This window comes from Rhinolophus sinicus, linkage group LG05 (genome assembly GCF_036562045.2).
Source record: "Rhinolophus sinicus isolate RSC01 linkage group LG05, ASM3656204v1, whole genome shotgun sequence".
Lineage (NCBI taxonomy): Eukaryota > Metazoa > Chordata > Mammalia > Chiroptera > Rhinolophidae > Rhinolophus > Rhinolophus sinicus.
In genome coordinates this window covers 151284274-151309368 of record NC_133755.1, presented here as the reverse complement: position 1 = coordinate 151309368, position 25095 = coordinate 151284274, and the positions used below count along the sequence as shown (strand labels likewise).

Sequence of the window (25095 nt, the reverse complement as noted above, 5' to 3'; positions counted from 1 at the left end):
CGACCATAGCCACTATCAGTTACATGAGGAGTAATCTTTATTTCTGGCCACAGAGGAATGGAGCAGAGGAAAATGGGAGAGGAGGAAGCAGCAAAGGCTTGCTATCTTTGGACCTGTCCCAGGCACCCTTAGGCTTTGCCTAAGATACTTTGTAAAGAAAAGCAATGCTCAAAACAAGCTTAGCATTTATTGAGTGTCTGCAAATTAATAATTGTCTCTGAAAACAGAAAGAAGCCTACAGGGGGCATAAGCTTAGGGTTCCTTTGATCAAAATGCACCAGAGTTCCCTGACCAAAGGGCTCTGGTCTCTTCCACATTACTGCAGGGCTCTCTATTTAGCACCACACAAGACTCAGTGGGCCACAGCAGAGCTATCTGAGGCACTAGACGTGGGCTTTCAGGGCCAGGTGCAGGGACACACAAGTGAAAGCCGGCCTTATCTCTGCTCCTTGCTTCCTATCTCCTGTGGATAAACAAGGGCTCCAGCCCCAGACTATCAGGCCAGTTCCCCTTCACACATGCACATTTAACTGCTCGTCAGTCTGCATTCCTATCCCAAGTACAACTTCCTCTGAAGTAGATGGCAAACTTTGCCTCAGGGAGGAGGGTGATATCAACCCTGAAGTAATAGCCCTACAGCAGTCTGTATTTTCTCCCAACTCACACAGTTTTCAAAGTAGCCTTGACCATATCTTTCCTTGAATGGAAACCACTCTACAAACCAGGAAGACATCAAGCAGTCCAGGAATTAAGTCTCGGCTGCCCTAAAGGTGGCAGATCAAGCAGCTTCAAAAGGAAATCACATTCTTTGCTTAGTTATGCATCTAACAGAGGCCACCCTTTCTACTAGGTGATGGGAGAGTTCAAGGGAAGATTTGAAAACTGACAGGAAATAAATCTACCTGTTATCCTTCCCTAGTGGGCCCAATAGCCTTTCCACATCTCTTCATTGGAAGCTTTGAAAACAGAGTTTCTTGGGTAAAATCCTGGACAATTTGGGATAGTGGGTCTGTCACCCATCCTTCCCATGACAGACATGACTGATGGGTTCACCTTTAGGCTCTGGGTATTCTCTTCCCTTATAGAACAATTTTTCAAAATGCATTCATACACATCATCTCAATGAATTCTCAGTCCAAGAGAGATAGCTAAGGAAACATTATTATTTTTATGTTAACAGTGAGAAATAGACACAGATGAATTCAGAGCTGTCCTGATAGGGCTGGGATGGACCCTCTAACTCTCATTCCTTTGTTCTTGTCATCGTTCCACATGGGTGTTGCAATTATGGCTTTTCATTTGGATTACATCTTTTGTTGTTTGACATTGAGCTAAGCCATCTGTGATAGCGGTTGTCTCCAGGGCAGGGAGCTGGGTGGCTGAAGGACCCACTGAGAGGGAAAGGGGAGAAGGAAACTTTTTTACTGGGTATACCCTCTTGGACTGTTTTAAATTTTAAACCATGTAAATTTATGGCCTAGTCACAAAATTTAAATTGAAAAATTTAAAAAGGACTGTAGAACTTTATAGAACACTGAGGAAGCATGAAAAAGATGGCTGTAGAACTTTATAGGAGGAAACATGAACATTGAAATGGTTAAAGCATGAAAAGAAATAGTATACACTAAAGGAGACAAATGTTCAATTCCTTTAAGACTGAATATATCCCCCCACCCCCCTTACCTCCCCACCATTCCCCACCTCACTAGTACCGCACCCAGAGAACAATATATTGAAAGTGGTACAATCTTGTTTTTTGTTTGATATTTTCGCTTGATCTTTTTTCAAGTACCAGAGTTTGGGACTCAGAGTAAATATAATGTTTTAAAATTTAACAAGAATTAGCTTAACCAAGACTATGTATAGCTTTTTAGCCTAAGAAACACACCTTTTACCATCTTTGTGTCCAAGGTCGTTGGTGGTGGGTATATACCTGGCAGGAGGTAAATGCAGAAAGAGAAACAAGCAGGAAATGACAGAGGGAGGGCGCCAGCCAGGAAAGCATGACAAACAAGGGCTACGGAGATTCTATCCTGCTCTCCCTCTCATCCTCATTATTGCCAGGTTTTTCAAAGAATATGGTGATTCAAAAAATACACGCACACAAAAAACACCCCAAAACAAAAAGAAAATACCGGATGCTTTTGGTAGGCTACTTAAAGGAGATGAGAAAGAGAAGTTCTGGGGGTTCTGAGCCACTTTCCTTCAGGGAACAATCCGCCTGTTAGAAAACAGAACAATGGCCCCCGAGGGAAAGTTCTGAAATAAGCAACAGTGTTTGAATCACGAACCATTTTTTATTTATGGCAGATTCCTTGAGGTTGATCAGAAAAATATTCTTTATGTATATTGCTAGGATTTCAAAATCATGACACTTCAACAGCTCATTTGTCTTGAATAGAGAAGCAGCTCCCGGAGACAGGGTTTGTGTTTGTCCTTGGAAATAAGGACAAACATGAGCTGGCAACCCACCATCTTGATTTTCATCAGCTTGCTTTTCTGCGGGCCTATATCATCAGCACTGTGTAAAGGGAAAAATCAATAAAAATCATCTCCCTCATTGCAGGAGGCCAAGTCAAGACTGTTTCTTGGATCTGAAGCAAGTATCTGTCAGTCGGGGTCAGGGAGGTTTCTGCTATTATTTATCTGGGAAATCTCTTACACAGTGTAACTGGGGGCCTAAGATGGCTTTATGTAAAAAAACCGAGGCTCTGAGGTAACACTTTGCTTCAGGCAGCCTTAAATATGTGGCTGGCCCAACACAGAGGTCATTAACTGAGACCCAAAACCAAGGGAGAAATAGCCCCTAGAGCAGTGGCAAAGCCACAAACCTCATTGTCACGGGATCCTTTTGTCTAAGAAGTCAAGCGCTTCGGCCACAGGGCACCATTTTGTAAGAAGCTAAAACTTGCTGAAGAGCCTGACATCACCATAAGGGAGTGAACATCAGAGGAGGGAGCTTCTCCCAGGATCAAGCCCAGAGTCTGTGGCGAGGTGTGTAAGTCCTTTAGGACCTGGCCCCCATTTCTACTCCAGCTTCACTTTCTCTCTTCATCCAACACATTTAGTTTAGCTCCAGGCATAGGAACTGCTTGGATTGTTATCCAGATGCTGATCACTGGTGGAATCTTCCTCCCACCCTCACTACCTGACATCATCTGGCAATTTCCACTCCTTCTTCAGGAGTCTACTTAGATGTCAGAATCTCTCACAAGTCTTCCTTGACCCAATCGTCTCCCACCCCTATGTTTTAAAATGTAGATTTTATGATTATTCAGGTATGGTAAGACCAATAGACCAGAAGACAATTGCCATTGAAAAGATAGTTTGTTCCTTGAAGTTCCCAAGAGATCAGGGCATGCCTTGCCCTGCAAGGCCACACAGAGGTGGTCAGGAGGCAGAGGGGAGTGAGAGAAGGATGTGGGCAAGAGCCTTCACCAGGGTCCCAACAGGAAGAAACAACTGAGGCAGGATAAGTAGGCTTGGGATTCGCTAGTTTGAATAGTTGCAGTGGGCTCTGGTGAGCCGAATCGGTCCCTACTTGCCTGGTACCTGGCCCTGCAGCAATTAGGACAGGGGAATAGTGGCCCAGAGCATAAAAGCTGGAGAGAGGAGGTGGCGGAGTAAATGGGCTCTGGATTGCTTAGTTTGCTTACAGAAGTCATATTTGTAGGCAAGGCCTTTACTACCTCCAGGAATTGGCTGAGGAGCAGTCTCTGCAGAGTCAGCAAGGCCCCAAATATCAAAATATAAGAAATACATGGTTAATAAGCCCTACCACTGTTAGAAGTGGTTAAGTGCCCTTTGACATTCACACCGAGCTCACCCTCTGGAAAGACTGACCACTATTTTAATTGACCACTTACCTCTTTGTTACCACCACTCCAAGTCCCCAGACTATGAGCTCACTGAGGACAGGGCTGTGTCTTTTTCATTGTGAAGAATGGCAACGAGATCCACAGAGATCAATTTGATTGGCTTCCAGTTCTAGCCCTTGGTTCAGATAACACTACGTGCCATCACCTGTAGGATCGAGTCTCCCGGACCACTTACAGCTAGTGGAAATATGTCATGTCATCCCCCAAAAGCTTTATTCACTACACAGCACCATCTTGCCCTTCTTCTTTCCTTAGGAACTCCCGTAGCGTTGTGAAATTCCTCTCTTTGGGTTCGGAAAGCCAGACTGGAGGCAAAAAATTCAGTTGTTTTCAGGTTCTTGATCTGTTTCTTCAAAACTAGGAAATCAAGCTAAGGCAAAGTCAAAAAATAAATTTTTAATCATTTATTTTGCTCCCAAAGATAAGGCTGTAGAGTTAAATGTCAAGGGAACTTATGACATTTCCTGGCAGAATTTCTGCATGAAGCTTTCAACCAGTTTAATCCAAATTAGTAGGAGCTTCAGAAAAGGACTTTGGCTGGTCCACAGCTGGAAAGAGGTTTTGTCACAAACTCTGCCAAACGCATAAGGATATATAAAAAGGGGGTAGGGAGAAATGGGATTTTTGGCCCAACATTTTTTAATAAATGAAAAAACAAACGAAACCCCGATTCCCCGATTTAATTAAAATTTTCCCCATATTCTGGCCTATCCTGTAATTTTTACGTCGCTGTCCAAAAGCTATTACGTAGGTACCTAAATAAGAGAAAGGAAGAGGAGGTATTTTTTATTTTAAAGGGTAAGGAAAAGAGAGAAAAAAATCGAGTTTTTCTTTTTCTACATCCTGCATCTAAACAGTGGTGGCCTGGTGTTTCTTTAACAGGTTTTTCTTAGAGGCAACTAACAACAGTCTATCTATCAGTTTCTCTAAGTCCAAACTCTCTGATGTAACACACTAGCTTATACAGCAAATGCAGTGTATCCCCCCATCCAGTGCAGTCAGAAGCACATCACCCAAAGCCAGTGTGTTCTCTGCAGCTTCAAGTAGCGCAGTAGGGTAACTCCGTCTCATTAGTAATTCGAGCACACATTTCTTATAATAAACTTGGGATTGCCTGATCCAGTCTCAGGAGTACTGGGTCATGCCAATTCTCTTTGCTAAACACACATAGCATGCAGGGGAGAAAAGCAGCAGAATGAACCTCAAACCTGTACAGTATATCTTAACTCAGTGCCTATTTGTCCCATACCAAGACCTTCTGCTTCTCACATACATAGTCACCATCCAGCTTTGATCTTTCAAACTCAACAGCCTGCTCTGCAGTTCTCCATGCCCATTCCACAGGCTCCTCGTGTTCAGAATGTCCAAGCCTAAAGGCATCCTTTTCCCACCGTTTTCCGTTCCAGTTTGTGTCATGCCATCCACCCAGTCAACCAATTGCAATCCTGGACATCATACCTTACTCCTCATCCCTGCTCCCAATCAATTACCAGGACCTGTTCATTTCTTTTTTTATTTTTAATATTTTTTATTGAAAATATAGCTAACATACAATATTATATTAGTTTCAGGTGTACACCATAGTTATTCAACATTTCATATCTAAAGAAGTGATCACCATGGTAAGTCCAGCAACCATCTGACACCATACTATCCTATCACAATATTGTTGACTATATTCTGCATGCTGTACATTACATCCCCATGACCTATTTCATTTATACCTGGGAATTTGTACCTCTTATTCCCCTTCACCTCCCCTGCCCTTTGTTTTTTCAATTACAGTTGACATTCAATATTATTTTATACTAATTTCAGGTATACAGCATAGTGGTTAGACATTTATATAATCTAAGAAGTGATTCCCCTGACTAGTCTAGGACCCACCTGGCACTATAGGTATTACCATATTATCGACTGTATTCCCTGTGCTTTACTTTACATCCCCACAACTATTTTGTAACTACCAATTTGTACTTCTTAATCCCATCACCTTTTTTGCCCTGTCCCCCAACCCTCTTCCCAACAAATCTAGTACTCCTCTGACATCATGCAATTATTACAATATTATTTACTATATTCCTTATGCTATATCCTACATCCCCATGACTACTTTGTAACAAACAATTTGTACTTCTTAATCCTTTCTCTTTTTCACCCCCCAGAACCCCCCCCGCCCCTGCCCATTTCATCTTCTAAATATTCTCCAATCAATCTCTACTACCACTACTCTAGCTGTGATCCTTACATCTCTAACATGGATAACCACATCAACTTTCTGACTAGCATTCCAGCTGGTGATAGTCAGACCAGGCCTGATAATACCACCTACTCACCAAAAATTCTGAGATAGCTCAAGGTGGGGAGAAGGGGGGTAACGTCCTCCTCCCATGCTCTCTAGCCTTACTTTGTTGACTCACAGTTCACACCTCTGTGATTCAGAACTGCATACAGTTCCCCGACACAGCATGCTCTTTCTATGCCTTTTCCTCAACCAATCGCCAGTAGGCAAGCCTGGAACAGATATAACAGGACCTGAAGAGTAACACATGCAACTTGTACAGGGAACAGCGGTTACCATTAAAATATGTTTAAATTTTTTAAACTTTAAAACAAAAAAATTTCCTGCTTCAAGATTAATAATAAAGCACACCAGGTAGAAGTATCCTTTTGGACTGGATTGTCACAGCACCCTTATTGGTGCCTGGTTTTAGAAAATACTCCCAGCTTCACACTCGAGCTATTAATCAACAATTGTCTGTAAGCTGAAACCCACCAATTAAAGACTTAGGTGTCTGACAAAGGACAAAACACTGCACTATGCAGAGCTAACTTTGGAGTGATGTATCGAGCCTTTCTGAGAAAGTTTGGTAAAGGACTGCCAGAGAAAACAAAGAACAAATGTAGAGAAAATTTCCAAAGTTCAAAAATTCCAGATGCCTGTGGATGGTATGGAGCATGGAAAGTCTATCAAATACCTTGACTATCAGCCCGTGGCTGAGTGGCTTTTGCAATAAAAGGTATAATACCATTGTCATACCAAGTGGTCCAGAAAGTCAAACACGTGACACAGATCAGTTTCAAGGGCCAAAGTGGTGTGGCTGGAGTCAACTGACCAGACTGGAACAGCAACACTGTAACCTGAGAAAGTGTCAACAGTGGTGACGCACAGCCAAGAGCTCTGAGAGTGGGGGCAAAGATCCGAAGTAATCACTCTGCCAGGAGCAGGCTGGACACTTCATGGAATGTGGTCTCCTTCACCACAAGGCAACCAGGTCAACTTCTGGCAGGAGTCACAAATCTGGCACCTAATGGTAGCTCTGCATCAAAAACACAGGCCTTTACTTTGTGTCCTGTCTCTAATGGTGGATGTGCTGCCATGTCTGGGACAGCGATGGATCCAGGCAACAGTGATGTCAATCTGGGTGGTGCCAGCTCAACCAACAGCTTCATTCTAGTTGTTTCTTCAGAGAATAACCCAGACAGTCCTGTCAGCAGTTTCCACTGCTGTTTCCACTGTCTGTAGCCCCTACGAGGGTGTCTTTAATCTGCCAATCTTTCATTTTTCCAAGTGATAGACAAAACCATAGGTCATTAGAAACAGCCTAAGAGTCAGTAAAAATATAACAAGGCTCAGCAAGGAGCGTAGTAGCTGGAGCTGAGAATGGCTTTGAGTTCTGCCTACTGAGCGGGCCAACCACATCCATTTTCCGTTCTGTATACCTGGCGCGAGACAGAGCAGCCCACTGACCACTACTGGGTTTCAGTTTAGCCAACACAACAGTGAAAGAGGCAGCAGGCATTTAGAGGAATCTCTTAAATGCAACTTAAATGTACTTATAAACCCCCTCAATGTAACCTTTATGAATCAAAGACACCACTGATCCAGTGCCTTTGATTCAGGCAGTGGATGGGGGAATAAAGTTTTTCCCGGATAGCTGCCATTTTTTCATGTAAATCCAAAATGCCACGGGCTAAGACAGCTGAATTCTTGAATACACCAGGTCCATGTGACAAGAGAGGCTTACTGGGCCCTTCTCACCTTGGCAATCATGAGTCTTTCTGACCCATTCCACAACAAAAGTATCAGGTCGGATGGCTCAGGTGTTCAGTTTTGACAAGAGTCCAGTAGTTGGCTAACAGTTGTTTTTCAGAAGACGGAGAGGGGAGGGGAGGTAGAGACACCACCCCTATCTTTCAAGGGTGCTCACACATCCCCAAGACAGTCTAGGATTCAGGGGGCTAGTGCCTCCTTAGAAAGATACACAGAATTCCAAAACCTCTATGGAGAATTGTCTCCTAACAAGTATAAACTGTAGAAAAACATGAAATAATGCAAAAGAAATGTTTTTCTGTTTGTGCAGGAAGCACTCAGATTTGTGGTGAGATATTCCAGTCCATGATTTATAAACAAATAAACAAATACTAAGGAGCTTTTAAGATTTCTAAAGCTCACCAATACCAGCTCTAACCATCTTGAGCCACTCCACAAACTTATAACACATTAGATAAAAATACTTGGGCAGTCCATCAAAGCCCAACTCAAGTACCATTTACATTTTCAATTTTCATTTTCTCTCAGCCTTTTTTGTTTTCTAATTTGACTAACTTCACACATAAACCTAACTAATCTTCACCCCTGGATGTCAGACAAAATAGAGTTCTTCCAATAAGCCCTCAGGAGAGAGTCAGGAAGGCTTGATTAAAGGAGAGATTTTAAAGTCAGAGAGGTCAAAGCAGATTCCTTTTTAGGCAATTCAGTTTGGCATCACTGCAATACGATTATCTTAGTAAAGAACAGTAAAATTCTAGAATAAAAATATACTAAGCACATCCTAATATCCCAAGAAAACGGGTTAGCAGTTACATAAAGTGAAGCTGGCTTATCTTACCATTCATCTATTAAGCCCCATTTTGTTTCATGACCCATGCTTCTTAAGGGACTGCCATGACAATTTAACCTCCAACCCCTACCCCCACCCCACACACACACAAAAAAGCCTGTCTACAATGGCTTATGAAGGAAGGGTAAGAGCCAAATTCCAGGTTGGCCTCAGTTATGCCTAAATGTCAATTTGCTTATCCCACACAGTGAAACATGTGAACCTCCTGAGGCAGACTTCTCTTAAGGGAACAGGGTCAGGTCCCCTAGTAAGCTTTTTCACCCCAAAGGATAGACAGAAATGTGCTATGATTCTAGAGCTAGAGAGAATCACAGATATGTTTATCATTCCATTACAATTCTTTACACTCTAGACCTTATGTTCTCAAACCACTCTGTTTTAGAGAAGACCTCAATGTTTTAGTAAAGTACAAACATCATCAGTCTACTGTTATTGTGTCCATGTGTATGTTCTGGATTAAGGCACTTTTTTTTTTGTTTGGATTACAAATCACATTACTTGATAAATATCAGAGGAAAATGGGAGTGGGTGAGTTGGAAATGAAAGTAGACTTCACTTACTCTATGAATACAATCCTTCTAAGAAAAAAGATTCTTACAAGTGTTTAGTTTTCTAAATAACTTTATAATAGAGCAAAACCATGCTCTTGTAAAAAGAGCCAAGGTCTTTACTCTAGGATAACATTCCCTTTTGGTCAAACAGGAAAATCAACAATAAGGTCATCAATTTTCTCAGCAACACTCATGTCCATTTCTACCTCTGTGCTCCATTAATGAATTTATTTATGCCCTGCTTTATCTACAAAGATTTTTTTGTTTTGTTTTCTTTTGTTTTCTATCAGAACCATTAACATCAGCTTAGTTCCACTGTGTTTTTTCAAGGGAGATTTATTAAAATACTGTAGAAAGATCATTTCCCAAAAAAATGTCACCTTCAATTTTCAACACATAAACATTATGTTTTATTCCATATCTCTTTGGATTAGCAATACTTGATAATACTTCCAGCATAGGATGTCAGCAGTTCTTCTGACCCAAAGGACTAAAGCCTTTGAGTCAAGATCTGGATTTGCTTATATTGGCATCTAGATAACACAACCTTAACATCTAATTTCCTGATGTTAAAAAATAGTCAAATCTCAGCTTCTTTAATTATAATAGGAGTATAAAACATATTACCTCAAAAACTGTTTCTATGTCTCAAACTTTTAAGGCACATTTTTCATCCAATAATATAAACACATTCACTACAATGCATCTGGCATGTTAACTCACACTCTATTTTCTCCTACCAAACATGAATTTTCTTTTTAGATGTAATACCATTGTGCCTTAATATGCAGAGAATCTCAAATTTTAAGTGAGTTTTCTCCACAAGGAAATATTGGTAACACTGACTTACCTCCCAGAGTTTAAACAGTTTGAAAATGTTTTATTGCTCAATCTTTGTATTTAAAGAATTACTCAGAGGAAGCTAGTGGTGAGCTGGCCCAAACCTGGGTCACTCAAGGCAGGAAGTGGCTGAGAAATTTGTAGATTTCAAACTTTTTTTAATCTGCTGGCCACTTTGGCTAAACACACCAAAGACCACCTACTCCACTTTTCCCTCTCAGCTATTACAGCAAAAAAATCCCCACCAGAATGACAGGAAGGAGGTTGCTTCTGATGAAACACCACCAAGGTAACCGTCTGGATTTTATGGATATTTAATATATGCCAGAAAGAAAATTATAGATTTTGTCATACTATAAACATTAAATAGGCCAGCCCACAGACCACCTAGGGTTCACTCCCAGATGATAGTGTAAATTCCTCCTACAAGGACTATCCAGAATGCAGGCACTGTGCGAGGTAATATTCTTGCTGGTAAATGCATGAAGAATACACATAAAACCAAAGCAACCCTGGAAATGATGTGCTGTAACTTATGCAGAAATAATATCCTGATGCCAGAAAATAAAGTCTCTCTTTTTATAATAAGAGGACTTGAGACCTCTACTCTAAAATCAAAATTGGTTGAGTACCAACTTTAAAATAACTACACAAATTCACATTCTGAGCCTGGTGACATTCCAGGCATGGGAGACCAAGCTTACTGATAAGTATGAAAATAAGGCTCATAATAACGAAGCAGCAAAAATTAGAAGACCTCATTTAGTGGTAATAAGAAATAATTTGAATTATTTTTTTTAATGTTGGATAACTTTTAAGGACAAAGTGACTAAAATTAATATTGTAATGTTTCCTGAACTACTTGGACTAATTTTTGTGACAACCGAAAAATGGCACAAGGCTAAAATCTCTAACTCCAAATTTAGTCAGCTCAAACTCATTCCCCATATAACCTCAAAACAATTTTAAATAAGATGGTTTATAACAGAAATACTGAAAATAAATAACCCTTGAATACTTTTAGATTGTCTCCACTGCAGCACAAATCACATCCAGAAACTCAAACAATCACTAAAATGTTTGAGATATGTTGCTGAAATTCAGAGCTGCAAGACAAGAAAAGGAGAGAGAACTACGCAGATGGCCTCTCTGCTTGGGTAGTGTCGGTCTTTTGGAGGTCCTAAACCATGCGCATTCGAGTTGTGAGTCAATAAAAGCCAGTGGTAACAGCAAAATAATGATAATGACATAAATAAAAATAGGCTCTGGTTAGAGGGAGGGGATTCGTTTATTGCCGCCTGCTGAGGTACACTTGACCACCAAGAGCAGGAAAGCTATTAGCATCCTGAAGTAATGGGTGCGGTGGTTTTCAAACAAGATATTTTCATGATGGACACAATGTGGACTCAGCAAAGTTTCTCCGTCAAGAAAAATATAGCTTCTATTTCAAAGAGCTCTGATTAGGCTTAATACCATTAGGAAACCATCAAGGATTTGTGTTGTTGTTACTGCTTTTAACTATCAGTTACTTTCTAAACCAAAAATTGTGGGTAGTTAACTTGACCAACAGTCAAGGTTTAGGAATGCAGGAGCAAATCCAAGGTACAGACGAGCTTCAGATGTGGACAGGCCTCAAGGAGTTTGGAAGCTTTTTAGGTTGTCAGGTCCTAGCCTTTCTCATCATCACCATTATCATTGTTATTACTTACTTGTCTGGCATTTGTAAATAAAAAATTCATTTCCCTAATCACATTCCCCCTGAAAAGCACTGAATACTACACAAATTTAGGAATCCTCAGAGTAAGCTTTATTAATGACAATGTAAATCAATTACAATCAAAAACCAAAGGAAACAAATCTACCTAAAGGAATAAATTCACTATTAACTGCCTATAATATATCCGGTAGATATTTGTTTAAAAAGTCAACAATGCTAGTTCCCTTTGTAATTAATTACCAAAAATATAACTGTTTTTAATTTCCATGATACTTGAAAGTACAAATATAAATTAAATAAGGTTCAAAAGTAGTCTATAAAACAAAGCTAATTTTAAAAGAACTGTTCAATTTGCTTTGTAGCATTTATTTTGTTATATAAAATTATTTAAAACAGTACATGTTTTCTGTATCATACACGAAAGTTTACATCCAGATGTCTTTTATATCAAATCTTTATTCTTTCTCCATTGTCAAAATCTTAATTTTCACTCCTGGCTAGATTTTTCTTCCTTGGCAATTCTTTTTGTTACCCCACTGAAATATTTCTCACGGAAGGAATTATGACCTTGGTATGGCAGAAATTGATCACTTAGCAGATGTGAATACTGGTCCCGGTTCTGGTTGGTTGGAAAATACCAAAAAAAAGAAGAAAGAAAGAGTTTTGAGTTATTTTCTTTAGTTTATAGCATGCAACCAAAGCACTCATTTACTTCAAGCAAAATGTCACTCTCTGGTGCATATCTTTTTTTCTTTATTACCTGAGTTAAAAATATATCACCACTTTATACCTGTATCTTGCTTAAGCATCCAAAGTGTTTTCACCTACTTCACCTCATTTGATTCACACAATCCTCTGGACAGAGAGGACAAATACTTTTACTGAGAAAAGAGAGGCCCAGAAAGGGCAAAGAGAACCATCCCAGGCAACACAAGTGAAGACAACTACATGCATCTTCTGATTCCAAGTTCAGCACAAACTGAAATCATCTATAATTATCCAATAAGAAACCTTCTACTTCAAAGGTATATGACAACATATTATTGCATTTGTATAATATCATACAGATAAATCAAACTGTTTGCAGGTATATCCACATTCAGTTGAAGAAATAGACTATACCTGGTAACTTAAAGTTACCTCAGCAGATGAGAGTACAGGCAAAACAAATGACTTCCCCACTTTCAGACTTCAGAGACAGGTAAAAACCGGTGCTCAGACTGACATTTGGAAGAGGAAATATCAATCCGCTTTAGAATATCACATTTTCAAGCTTAGAAGACTGAGAGAAAAACATTGAAACATCAACCTCTCATTCAATTTCACTAGCCATATCAAACCAAGGAAAAGAATCTCATTAGAAATAATATCTTATTTCTCATTTACGTCTCTAAATTTACATTCAATTGCATGTGGATTAATGTGATTTTGAGAATAAGTGTGGAGACACGATGAGAAAATACGAAGCCTAATTTTTTTATCCTGGCTTCAGTATCAAAATGGTATCTACAAACATATCTGGAACATAATAACACTCAAAATATTTTTACATTTTTCTGTATTCCTATGAGATGTATATCCTTTCCCTCATGTCTAACATTAATAAAAGCCCAAGTATAGCCAAAATAACATTATGTTGGCTGACTTGTTTATTCAGAAACTATCTGCCATAGAATGTTTTTTAAATCACACAAAAGTCAAATTATTAAATATGCCCAGATTTCCTGAATCATAAAAAAAAAAAATAAAAAAAAATAGGTGGCTACTTAAATTTTATGGCACTAAGTATATTATAGCTCCAATTTCTTCCAAACACATGAAAACATGCCAATGGTTATTAACTTCAGGCTATTTAATCCCCAAAAGATCAAAGATAAATTCTATCTGGTCAATCTGTAAGCTATACAATTAAAGAACACCAAATGAAAGGCATTATTTACTGGGTATTTATTATGGATCAAAAACTATACTAAATGCTTTATGTATGCACTATCTAATACAAACAAATCAGCTGTAAGAGGTAAGTACACTATTATCACCAATTATAGATGATGAATTTTCTAAGAGTACAGGCCCAAAATAACAGCTGGTAAGTGCTACACAGCTAGCATTTGAACACCAGTATACTTGACCCCCGGAGACTATACGCTTAACTACATGAGGTTTTCCCCAAAAGAACTAAATTTTTCCCCAACTCAAGAATCAGGAGTATCTCTGGGAATAAACAGGCGATGGACCAGGGCTTTGACTGCTGAACTGCCTGCCCAGAAAGGAACAAGGTGGATCAGTACGAATAACTTAGTTCTAGTAACTAGAAGATATATTTTAATGACACACAATTTTCATGCCAGGAGATTAAGGAGCCGTAGGAATGCCTGAGGGATACCAATAGCCTAGGAGTACAGTCAACTGCAGCAGAGGACTGAAGTCTGGTCCACGTCTCAGGACCGCACCTGGGACCGCAGCAACACAGAACAGTGTTCAGCGTGCAACCTCAGATTGTGCAACTTTTATCAAGTCTGACTGAAGAATCATATGAAAGGAAGGGTCATGCCATCTCCCTATATTGAATAAGATCACTAGAAAATGTGTCCATTTCCTGAACTGCATTAGCTTAATTTAATCCTGGAAGAAATGTTTGCACTTGGTTATATTGAAAAGCTAGGTTTAGATGCTGCATCTCTCCTGCTACTTCTCCTCACAGCTCTCTCCATCATTCTCCACCTAGTCATCAAAATCAGAGACCTGGGTCAAATCCCTCTCCCTTTCCTTTTCACTTTCAGTCAGTCCTAAAATCTTAGATTCTGCGTCCTAAATACCTCAGTCCACTTCTCTTCACACAGAACTCCAGTCCCGTAGTTAAAGTCTTCCCAGCACTCCTTGCTTTTTCCCTAAATGACCAGTTGCCCTGCCTTCAGTGGCTCCCTCTCCAGCCGATTCTCCACACTGAGACCAAACCCAACCTATCAAAATGCAAGTCGAATATGCAGGCTTTCCTGGCTAAAATCCAAATGGGTTCAAACTTTCCCTAATTCTGAGGCTTTCCCCGCAAGTTTGGAAGTTAGATTCAATCGCACATCAGTTTGCTGAATGTCCTCTCACTTTGCTCTCCTGTCCAAGAGGGATCAGCACACGGCCAGGCAATGAGATCCTTCCCAGCTTTGCCCTCCGTCCTCTCTTCACCCCGTGACTCCTCTAGGCCATGCAAAATCACCTCTGCAAATAAATGTACTACAGACTGCTTCAGGGAATGTCCTGGAGCTGCAGGGTGAGGAAGATAAAACAGGACAGAAATACGTGACTGCAGTGTGCAAGCTTAGAAGGCAGAGGCCTGGTAAGAGAGCCGGGGCTGCCGGGGGCTGGCCCAGGCTCAGCTGCTCCTGCGCCCAGGCAGCCTAAGTTGCCGAATATGCAGCTCACTGGAGGAAGCAAGAGACAATAGCTGAAGCACAACAGGAGGTAGGCTCCCTCTTGGACCAAAGAGAGAGCTTAACAAAACAGCTTGTCTTTGACCAGGAGGATGTAAATAGTGCAAATGGTGATAAAGAACAGAGAATATAAAGATCAGAGTCAGAGACCTGGAAAACCCAAAGTAATGATTAAAATCTATAATAATTAATGGTTATCTAGAAAACATATACTACCTATGACAGTCTTTCCCTGACTAGTTTAGACCTCAAGATGACCTCAGAATAAAAAAAGCAAAATAAGCCCCTAACAGACTATGTGTTGAGTGCTACAGGGATCCAGTGGCAGAGAAATATACATGCTTACTAGGAAAATTGGAAAGACTATTAACCTTAGAAATGTAACCTCTTGGGGGGGAAAATCCTATTTTCTGCATCTTTTATGGAGTAGAGAAGAGTCAGTGTGAGGTATGTATTTGAGTCCTATGCTGGAACACCTCCTCCTATAAGACTGAATGCCCCGATTGTGAAATAAGACATTTATTTAAAAAAAAACTCCCGGAGAACCCAAAAGCTCCAAATCCTGCAAGAGCCATTCTATTACCTAGCAGCATAAGTCCTGCTTCAGGGTAAGCAGACACGCCAGGAACTTTGGTTACCATTTTCATTTAAGTGGAAAAGAAATAGTTCATAAAATGTTGCACAGGAAACAGTATATCTACGGTCTACCACATATTACTACATATATACCATACATGTAAATATCATCTACCTATAACGACACAAACTTCAGATATACACTTGTCCATATGAAATATACTATTTGCAATACTCAGAATTTATGTTACCTCAATGCTGACGAAAGTGACACACTCAATATTTTTTTCCTTTCTCTTTCATCCTATCTTTAGTTTAGTTTACCAGGGCTCACACTTGAGATGATGATATTCAACTCTACATATTTTTCATCACCTTTTCATGCCTCTTTCTCTGTTTGCATTCCGTGCCCATCTCAAGCAAGAATATCTGCAGATTTTTTTTTCAACTCAGTATCTTGAAGGATAAAGTGTTTACTTAAAAGCACAAGACTATCCTCAAGCGACGCAACCCTTGAGGTTCCTCAAACTCAAGCTTGTCCTGGTATTTGACTTCTGGTTTCTTTAACACTTCCAAATCTGTCTACCAGGATATGGCAGTAAGCAAGAAACACTTCGTGGAAAATAACACACAAAGAATTAGAAAATGCCAAGAGAAAACCATGGCAATGGACGATTACAGACCACCTTTCCCAAATTTTGTAACTACTGGTTAAATTTTGGAACATGGTAGTAAAGAGATATGAATAAAATATTGAGTGTTACAATGTCTATTGTTTATCATCTTTTTTATGAGTAGAAATTAAGAGTTTCTATAGTAAAATGTGTGCTGGCTACAGATGGCTACATAATGGAAATATACAGCTTTTGGAACTATCACTTAACCTTGTAAGACAAACAGAAATTGTAAATATAACAAGTAATATACAAGTTCTGATTCAAGAAAGCAACTAAGATATATTTACAACGGTGTGTTTTATATAAGTCCATTATTAAATTTTCTGCATATTTTCACAGATTATTATCTAAATTTCGCAGATAAGGAAAGGGAGTCTGAAGGAGTTTAAATAATCTACCACCAGTCACACAGCTAGTAAGTAGCATAGCCAGAATTGCAGTCTAGATCAGACTTCCAAGCTCATGCTTTTTCCATCACACTTTTTTTTTAGTAAAAATTACATCAAAACAATGATTAAAGAGTTAACTTGCCACGTGATAGATGAGTCATCCAAAATGGAGTTTGACATTCAGAGCTCATTCCTCACCAAATAGCAACATTATGGTAGCACATATTTCAGAGCTAAACTTTTAGACAGAACCCCTTTAACCACTGTCCCACCCAGCCAATTTCCTGTCCTATCAGTACTGCTAATTCTAAACATAAACCAGTCGAGGAATTCTAACACACTTGCCAAAGAAACCAAAGGAAGCCTTATGAATTGTAGTGGACTTTTATGTGTACACTGCCCTCTGCTGGCTGAAGCAGATAAATTCTTCCTTATAGTGTTTCCTGATGTGGATAAAGATAGTTTAAAACAGAGCTGACCATACAACTGATAGTTAGGAGCACGCACTCTGCTTCCCTCACTGTTTGTGAGTCCTCATTGCTGTAAACATCTAGAGTCACAGAGCACCAACACAACCAGGATGGCTGTTTTCCAGGGAGCATCAGCATTTATTCACACTATTTCATTTTTTTAAAAGAATGATGTGAAAATATACAAATACATATTCACTTTGGTGACTCTAAAAAATATCATTGTCATCTATGTCCACCCTAGAATTCCAAATTATTCTCTAGAAAACGAGCGAGTACATAAACTAGACCCTATTCAAGTTATTCCTTAATTACTTTTACAACTAACTCTACATCACAATAGAGCATCAAAAAAAAAAAGACATGAAAAAGAAAGTACTTCAGTCACTTTTAACAATAAATTTTAAACTAAAGGGGAAAAACTCTCAAGAAACAAAACTATATGTTTTGTAGTAACATTTTCAAAACTGACACTTTAAATGGAATTAATGACACTCTGGATTATACCGTAAGAAATAAACATGTAGGAGTGTTTCCCAAACTGAGCATCACGGACCACTCAAGACAATTCTTCATTGACAACTCCACTTAGGTAAAACTATCCTTCTAACTACTGCCTTTTCCCAGAAATTAGCCATGCTTTATGATCTTCTCCTTAAACAGACGAAAGGTGTTATAATTTTCCACAGTATAGTGATTCAGCTGCTTTTTTGGTTTGCTTCTCATAAGAGATGAGGCCTAGGCACCATGGGATTAGAATGTTTTTGTAACACTGATTTTTGAAGAGCAATGTCAGGATAATGAGAAAAACTCAGTGAACTTTCAAACAGAAAACTTTTAGCTTACCATAACTATCTGTTCCTACTCTTCCTTCAAATGGAAGATTTCAATACTGTTCAACGTGATTGTTTTTATTCTAGAAGGACCCAAAATAATCATTGAACATAAACATTTCATAAACATTTATTGAGTGGTGAGCAAAACAGTCAAGGTCTGTGAATTCAGAGCTTATATACCAGTGGGAGACAGACATTAAACAATATATACCCAAACATATACTTGCAAAATGTGACTAAACACTGGGAAGAAAGGGGTACCATAAAAATATATGAAGACAGTTACATGGAGTGAAGAGAATGGACAAAAAAGGCTTCCCTAAGGAAGTGACAATTGTCTGAGACCTAAAGGATGGATTAAACTTTCTCATAGAAAGAGAGGATAAGAAAACATTCTAGGAAAACGAAGAGAGGAAACACAATGTGAGAAGACTCTGAGTTTAGAAAGAAGTAAGATCATTCTGGGAATTGAAAGTAGGCCAGTGTGGCCAAGGCTTGGTAAACAAAAGGGAAGATGGCACAAAATGAAATTGGAGAGACAGGCCAAGAGCAGGTCAGGCTGGTCTGAAGGTATCTGAAGGATTTTGAATTTTATCCTAAATTCTGCAGAAAGTCATTGATGACTTTTAAGCAGAGGCGCTTCATTATTTATTTACATTCTCAAAGGTACTTTGGCTACTGTATAGAAATACAATGATAGGATAAATTGAGAAGCAAGGAAACCAGTTGGAAGACGACTGCAGTAGCCCAGGATAGCAACACTGCACCATGTCCTTCAGCGGGCGGGGGGAGGGTAATAATATATGCAAAACTACCATCCATTCAGTTATCCCAAGCCAGATTTCTGAAAGTTATCCTTAACTCCTGTCTCCCTCACTCCAATTATTCCATCAGTCATCAAGTCCTGCCGCATCTACCTCCCTCCAAAACTTTCAATTCTATTATCTCCTCTACAATCTCCAATCCTACCTTTCTTAGTTTACAGCCTCATCTTCTTTGCATGACTATGCCAGGGGCCTCAACATGGTACCACAGGTTATCTTTCCACGACTCAAATCTGCCTGTATATGAAAGCCCAGATGACCTTCTCAAAACGTGTACCATTCTTCTAACTAACATCCCTCATGGGCTTGCCATCACCAATAGGATAAACTTGAAACTCTGGAATGTAAAGACCTTCAACACCAGGCATCCCTTTGGTTTTCCACTTCATCCCCAACCATTCCTCTCCCAAATACTTCATATTTCAGTCGCACTAAAATGTCTAAGAGTCCCTGAATGGACCACAACCCTGCTCAGTTTCTGCACCTTTTGCTTAAAATGTTGGCTTCCTCTCTTGACTCAAGCACCATCTTCTTGGGCAGTTGTTCTCTGGTGTTCATGTGGCACCTTGCACAGATCACTATATGTATGTTGGAATGGTCGGGCGACCATTTCTTCCACTGTGCAAGTTCTCTAAGCATAAGAACTATACCTTATTAGTCTGTTTAGTCTCAACACCTCACACAAATAGTCCCACAAATACATGCTGAGTGATGAAAACCATGGCTTTCCCCTCAGGGAACATGTAACAAAGCCAGGGAAAGAAAACATACCAAAATATGAAAAATACATGAATGTAAGAATCATTAAAAGACTAGCTCATTTCTCATAGCACCTTGTCCAAAATTGTGCCTGTCCTCAAGACTTTACATGAATACTTGTTTATTCTCTCAGCAAAAACTTACATCCTTTACAGAGAAAAAAGGAGTAATCAAGTATGAATTTCCTCAACATCCTTGCCCGCACTCTATCACGTACTACAAACTGGATCCACCACTCACTACCCACAATTTGACTAAGGCCAAAATGCTCTCTCAGTGTCCCTTTAGTGCCAAAAGAGTTACTTTTATAAAATTCCCCAAAACTTAAGTGAAAACATCTAAGGATAATCATCAATTTATACAATTACTGTTTAAAAACAACAAAAAACTTTCCCCAGAAAGGTGTTACTTTAGGGATGAAGTTGAAAACCATTCAGAAGAAAACCAAATGGCTTCTATTTTAATTATAGGTCAGGTTGCAGCTGTCCTTTTACTTACTGACAGTTCCTGATAATGAGATAATGATTTCTTCTACCTCACTAGTATTAACCTTAAGTCATTTATATTCTCAAAGTGACAGTAGTTTATATAAAATAGCAGTTTCATTGCAAACACTTGAATACAAATGGCTTAAGAAACTTATTCTATGATAAGTGAAAACCAATGATGCTGTCATCACAGTGAAAACCGCCAAACTGGTGATGCTCATCTAATTTTGTCAACAAAGACTTTTGGATTCATCAAACAGTAAAGCTATGATATACATTCTTAAATAAGGTGAGAGGAAGAAGGCAAAGAGATGGAAGAGAAAAACTGGGTAGATTTTCTTTCCTGTAATCAGCAGAGAGTGAAATGAAATGTAAATGAATGGTGAATATAATGGGCCGCAGTTCAGCTTCAGGGTAATTACCTATGTCCGGCTTTTGTTTAAAAATCCTGCTCCCCTTATCAAAGCTTCCCACTATTCTCCATCTGGTACTGGACAGTAGCTATAGAAACCACTTGTGCTAAAGTTATACAACTATAAACAGCACTAGGCCACTTTCAAACCAAGGACAAGCAGGTCAAAAGTCTGGCACCCAACACTATTAAGAAAAACCCAGCATTATTCTTAACGGGAACAAAGTAAGGTTGAAAATCTTCATCTCTAAATTAAGTATTTACATATAGCCTGTATTTTTAAAAAAACTCCATTGCTCAGCAAGATACTAAGTTATCTAGACCCTATGAAAATATTTTAATATATATTAAAATCTTGTCTAGAGTTCTGAAAATGAGTGACATTTAATAATTGAACTTTGACATCTGGCACTCAGCACAATTTCTTTCTAATTGTAAAAAGAATATGATGGATATTCATGCTATCATGATAATATGGAGCACTGAGTACTTTCTACATGCTCTCCACTAAAATCTGTAATTTATAAAATTCAAAACTTAACCTCAAATATTAAAAGAATAGAGGGCCAGCACACCAAATAAAAATGCAAGGACAACTTATTAGTTACTACATCTACAATTTAAGAAGAATTGTTCTTACCCTAAGTAACAAAGGATGAGTAATAGACCAAAACATGCATGTACCAGCATGCACATACATACTCTCTCACTTTAACTTGGAGACGATTCATGTCCTAGGTAAACTGTGACAATCCATTAAAAGAAAAAATGATAAAATACACGTACATTTACATCAAGATCAAAAACACACAAAATCATTTTGCTTAGGATGAATTCAGTAGTGATAATGTTACAAAGGAAAGCAAGAAAGTGATTACCATAAAAGTCAGACTTGTGGTTATACCTGCAAAGGGAAGTGTTTATGATCAGAAATAGCCACAAAAGGGGGTGCTTCTAGGGTGCTGCATTACTCTGTAATCTTGACCTTGGTGGTGGTTACATAGATGTTCACTTTATAATTATTCATTAAACTGTACACTTGCGTTTTGTACAAAAAAATACTTGTTAAAATCTGAGGGTTGGATGGGTCATGGAGTGGGAAGAAGACACAAGTTCATACTTGAATTTGAAAAACACTAAAAAGATAATTCTAAGTTTAATAACCACGATACATGAGAAAATATACAAAAAAATACAAAATGGAAAATTTGTCAGTCGAGAATCATAAAAGAAGCTCCAGAGGATTATGCTGACTCTACACATAAACTTCCTATTTCTCTAAACCATTCATACACTGAACCTCTGGATCATACTTTATATTTTGCAACTGACCTCTGCCTGAGAGTCTATGATATCAATATATTAATACTGTCGTAGCTTGCAAATACGAGCATCAGAGCTGTAGCATAAAGACAGATGCTCTCTCTGCCTTCAGAGAACTGCTTTTTCCTACAAACAAAAGAGTCATATCAAAATAGCACCAAGTAGAAGGACATAGATATCTTAACTGATTGCCTTCCTGGAGTGGGTAGGGGTAGACTATTGTTTTTTCTTGGTTTACCAGAAGCAATAATTTAAATTATTATGATAACATTAACTTAACAGAAAATCCACTTTGGCAAAATCATTTAGTTGCAGAAGTATAAAAGAAAAAGCGACATGATAACCCTCTAAGATTTAAATTCAAGGAAAAGTAACATTAATCGCAAAATCAATTCATTCAGAAGTAGATGATATGATCCCTAAAACTGAATTCATGCAACATCGCCAGGCTTCTATGTTGTCATAAGCCTTTTTGAAACACCTCAATTTATAATTTAGATAATGCAAGTAGTTTCCTTCTGATTTGTCTTGCAAAATAATTTTTAAAAAGGTTCTCTCTACTACACACACACACACACACACACTTTGATGGCAATGAATACTGTATTATATTAAGATCTAGACTGAGTTCATAGCCAATCACCATGTTCTTACTTAGTGTCACCCTGTCTTATTTTTCTCACTGATAAATGAAGTAGCATCTGTTTTCCATCAGGCATGTTATATGATTGAAATACTTCATACCTAATCTCCAATCTTTCATAGCTGTAATCACGAGAAAAATAGCCACCATCTTGAAAGGGATATGCAAAAAACGAAAATATTTCAGAAAGAAAAGTCAACCAGAAGGAACCAGCTTTAATTCAAATAGATGCCAAAGGAAAAAACAACTACCAACCTTAATTCTGAGAAAAGATAATGCACAATGGAAGCAGGTACAAGCAATTACGTCAGCAAACACCCCAGTTTAGGATTAGCAACATTACTATCAGTCCAACATATAAACTACTTAGCACAAAGGCTAATTTCTAATTTCTTCCACCTCAAGCCACCAATAAGTCATTTTCTCAAACAAGTGACCTCAGTGTCTCTTCTCTCCCATCATCATTTAAAACATGTTGTTATAATGTTAATTGTTCTTTCTCCCTCCACAGCTTCAAATCTTTCAGTACTATAGTCAAATTCCTTAGTTTTGGCCACCTTCCATTCCGATTAATGAAGCATTCATCAGCTTCATGTTACTAGACTCTTTCATTCAGTCCAAAATAAAAAATTACATTAACTTTCATCACCTGCCACTATGACCTTCCAATATTCCCTATTTTAAATCATCTGAACTATACTTGCTAGCTATAAAAAAACGACAACTTCATTTACACAATATTATAATTTAGTCTAAATTAATGTCCATGTAATATCTAGAATTAAACTTACCTATATTTTAGTACTTCTCAAATCACTAGGAGAATAAGGTAACATGTCAGGTAAACCAACCACAAAATAAATAGGGCACATGATGGCATGTTTAGTGCAGTGGCAATTCAAAATAATTTTTTATGTTTAAACAAGTACGATAGAGAATAAAAGTTGCATAAATGTATAAAAGAGATTTCAAGGAAGTCTTGAAAATGGCTACTTTGGGTACTCTTTAGTCTGTCCAAGTATATTGGTAGAAAAGGTTGAGAGTATTGCTTTAGATGACTTTCACTAGAGACATAACTATTACACTAGAATTCTGATCTGTTCTGGACATCAGCATTTTTCTCCTATGAATTTCATAAGGAGTAACCACTGTGACCATAACTATATACAGCAGCATCGGCTACATGTTGTGTCAATAGGAAAAATGAGTTCGAGCGAAACAAATCACATTCTACCATGGAACCCACAAGTGACGAGGAAAGACTATCTTTAAAAGAAACAAGAAACTAGTAGTGACCGGCCTGGTGGCTCAGGCGGATAGAGCTCCGTGCTCTTAAATCTGAAGGCTGCTGGTTCGATTCCCACATGGGCCAGTGGGCTCTCAACCACAAGGTTGCCAGTTTAATTTCTGGAGTCCCGGCAACTAAGATTGAACACAGCACCTTGAGCTGAGCTGCCTCCCAAATGGCTCAGTTGGTTGGAGCGCATCCTCTCAACCACAAGGTTGCCAGTTCAATTCCTCGACCCCTGCAAGGGATGGTGGGCAACACCCCCTGCAACTAAAATTGAACACGGGACCTTGAGCTGAGCTGCCACTGAGCTCCCGGATGGCTCAGTTGGTTGGAGCACATCCTCTCAACCACCAGGTTGCCGGTTCGACTCCCTTGGGCTGTGCCCCCTGCAACTAGCAATGGCAACTGGACCTGGAGCTGAGCTGCGCCCTTCACAACTAAGATTAAAAGGACAACAACTTGACTTGGAAAAAAGTCCTGGAAGTACACACTGTTCCCCAATAAAGTCCTGTTCCCCTTCCCCAATAAAATCTTAAAAAAAAAAAAAAAAAAGAAACTAGTAGTATGGCACTCAAGAATACTTGCCTTTTAATGTTGGTATATTTTAAAAGCAGAAATGTGTTTCGGTAAAGAGGCAACATGATACAGAAAAAGCGAGGAAAGGGAGAACACTTTATAATAACCTATCCAGTGGGCCAAAAGTTATATTGATGTTAAACCTAACAAGTGACAAATCAGAAATGAAGAGATACAGTATACAAAAATGTAAAAATTTAAAATTAATAGTCTTCTATTGCCAAAATCAACAATGCTGAACAAGCCTGAGGATAATTTGTTAGACACGTATGAGAACTGTTTGACAATTTTATGTCATCACTTGCATTATAAAGGACTGGGATCTTGCTGCAATTAAATATACTTCCCTCCATAAAAACAGGAAGGTAGAAATGATGCAATTAATTAAAAACCAAGCATGAATTTCACAAGACCGAAATTTCAGTTATAGTAAACTCCATACTAGTTAAAACTCACTGATTAAATTTGATCTTATAAAGACCATTTCAAAAATCACTTGAGCATTAAACTTTT

General features: G+C 38.7%; 1 protein-coding gene across 1 annotated transcript in view; it reads right to left on the bottom strand.

The window, feature by feature from the left end:
- Positions 1 to 11957: 11957 nt before the first annotated feature.
- The window catches only part of TRMT11 (tRNA methyltransferase 11 homolog), a 47361-nt gene continuing 34223 nt past the window's right edge, over positions 11958 to 25095 (bottom strand). The window contains exon 13 of the mRNA XM_019729477.2: positions 11958 to 12509. Coding sequence (XP_019585036.2) covers positions 12378 to 12509 — 132 coding nt within the window. The 3' untranslated portion in view covers positions 11958 to 12377. The remainder of the gene's footprint in view (positions 12510 to 25095) is intronic.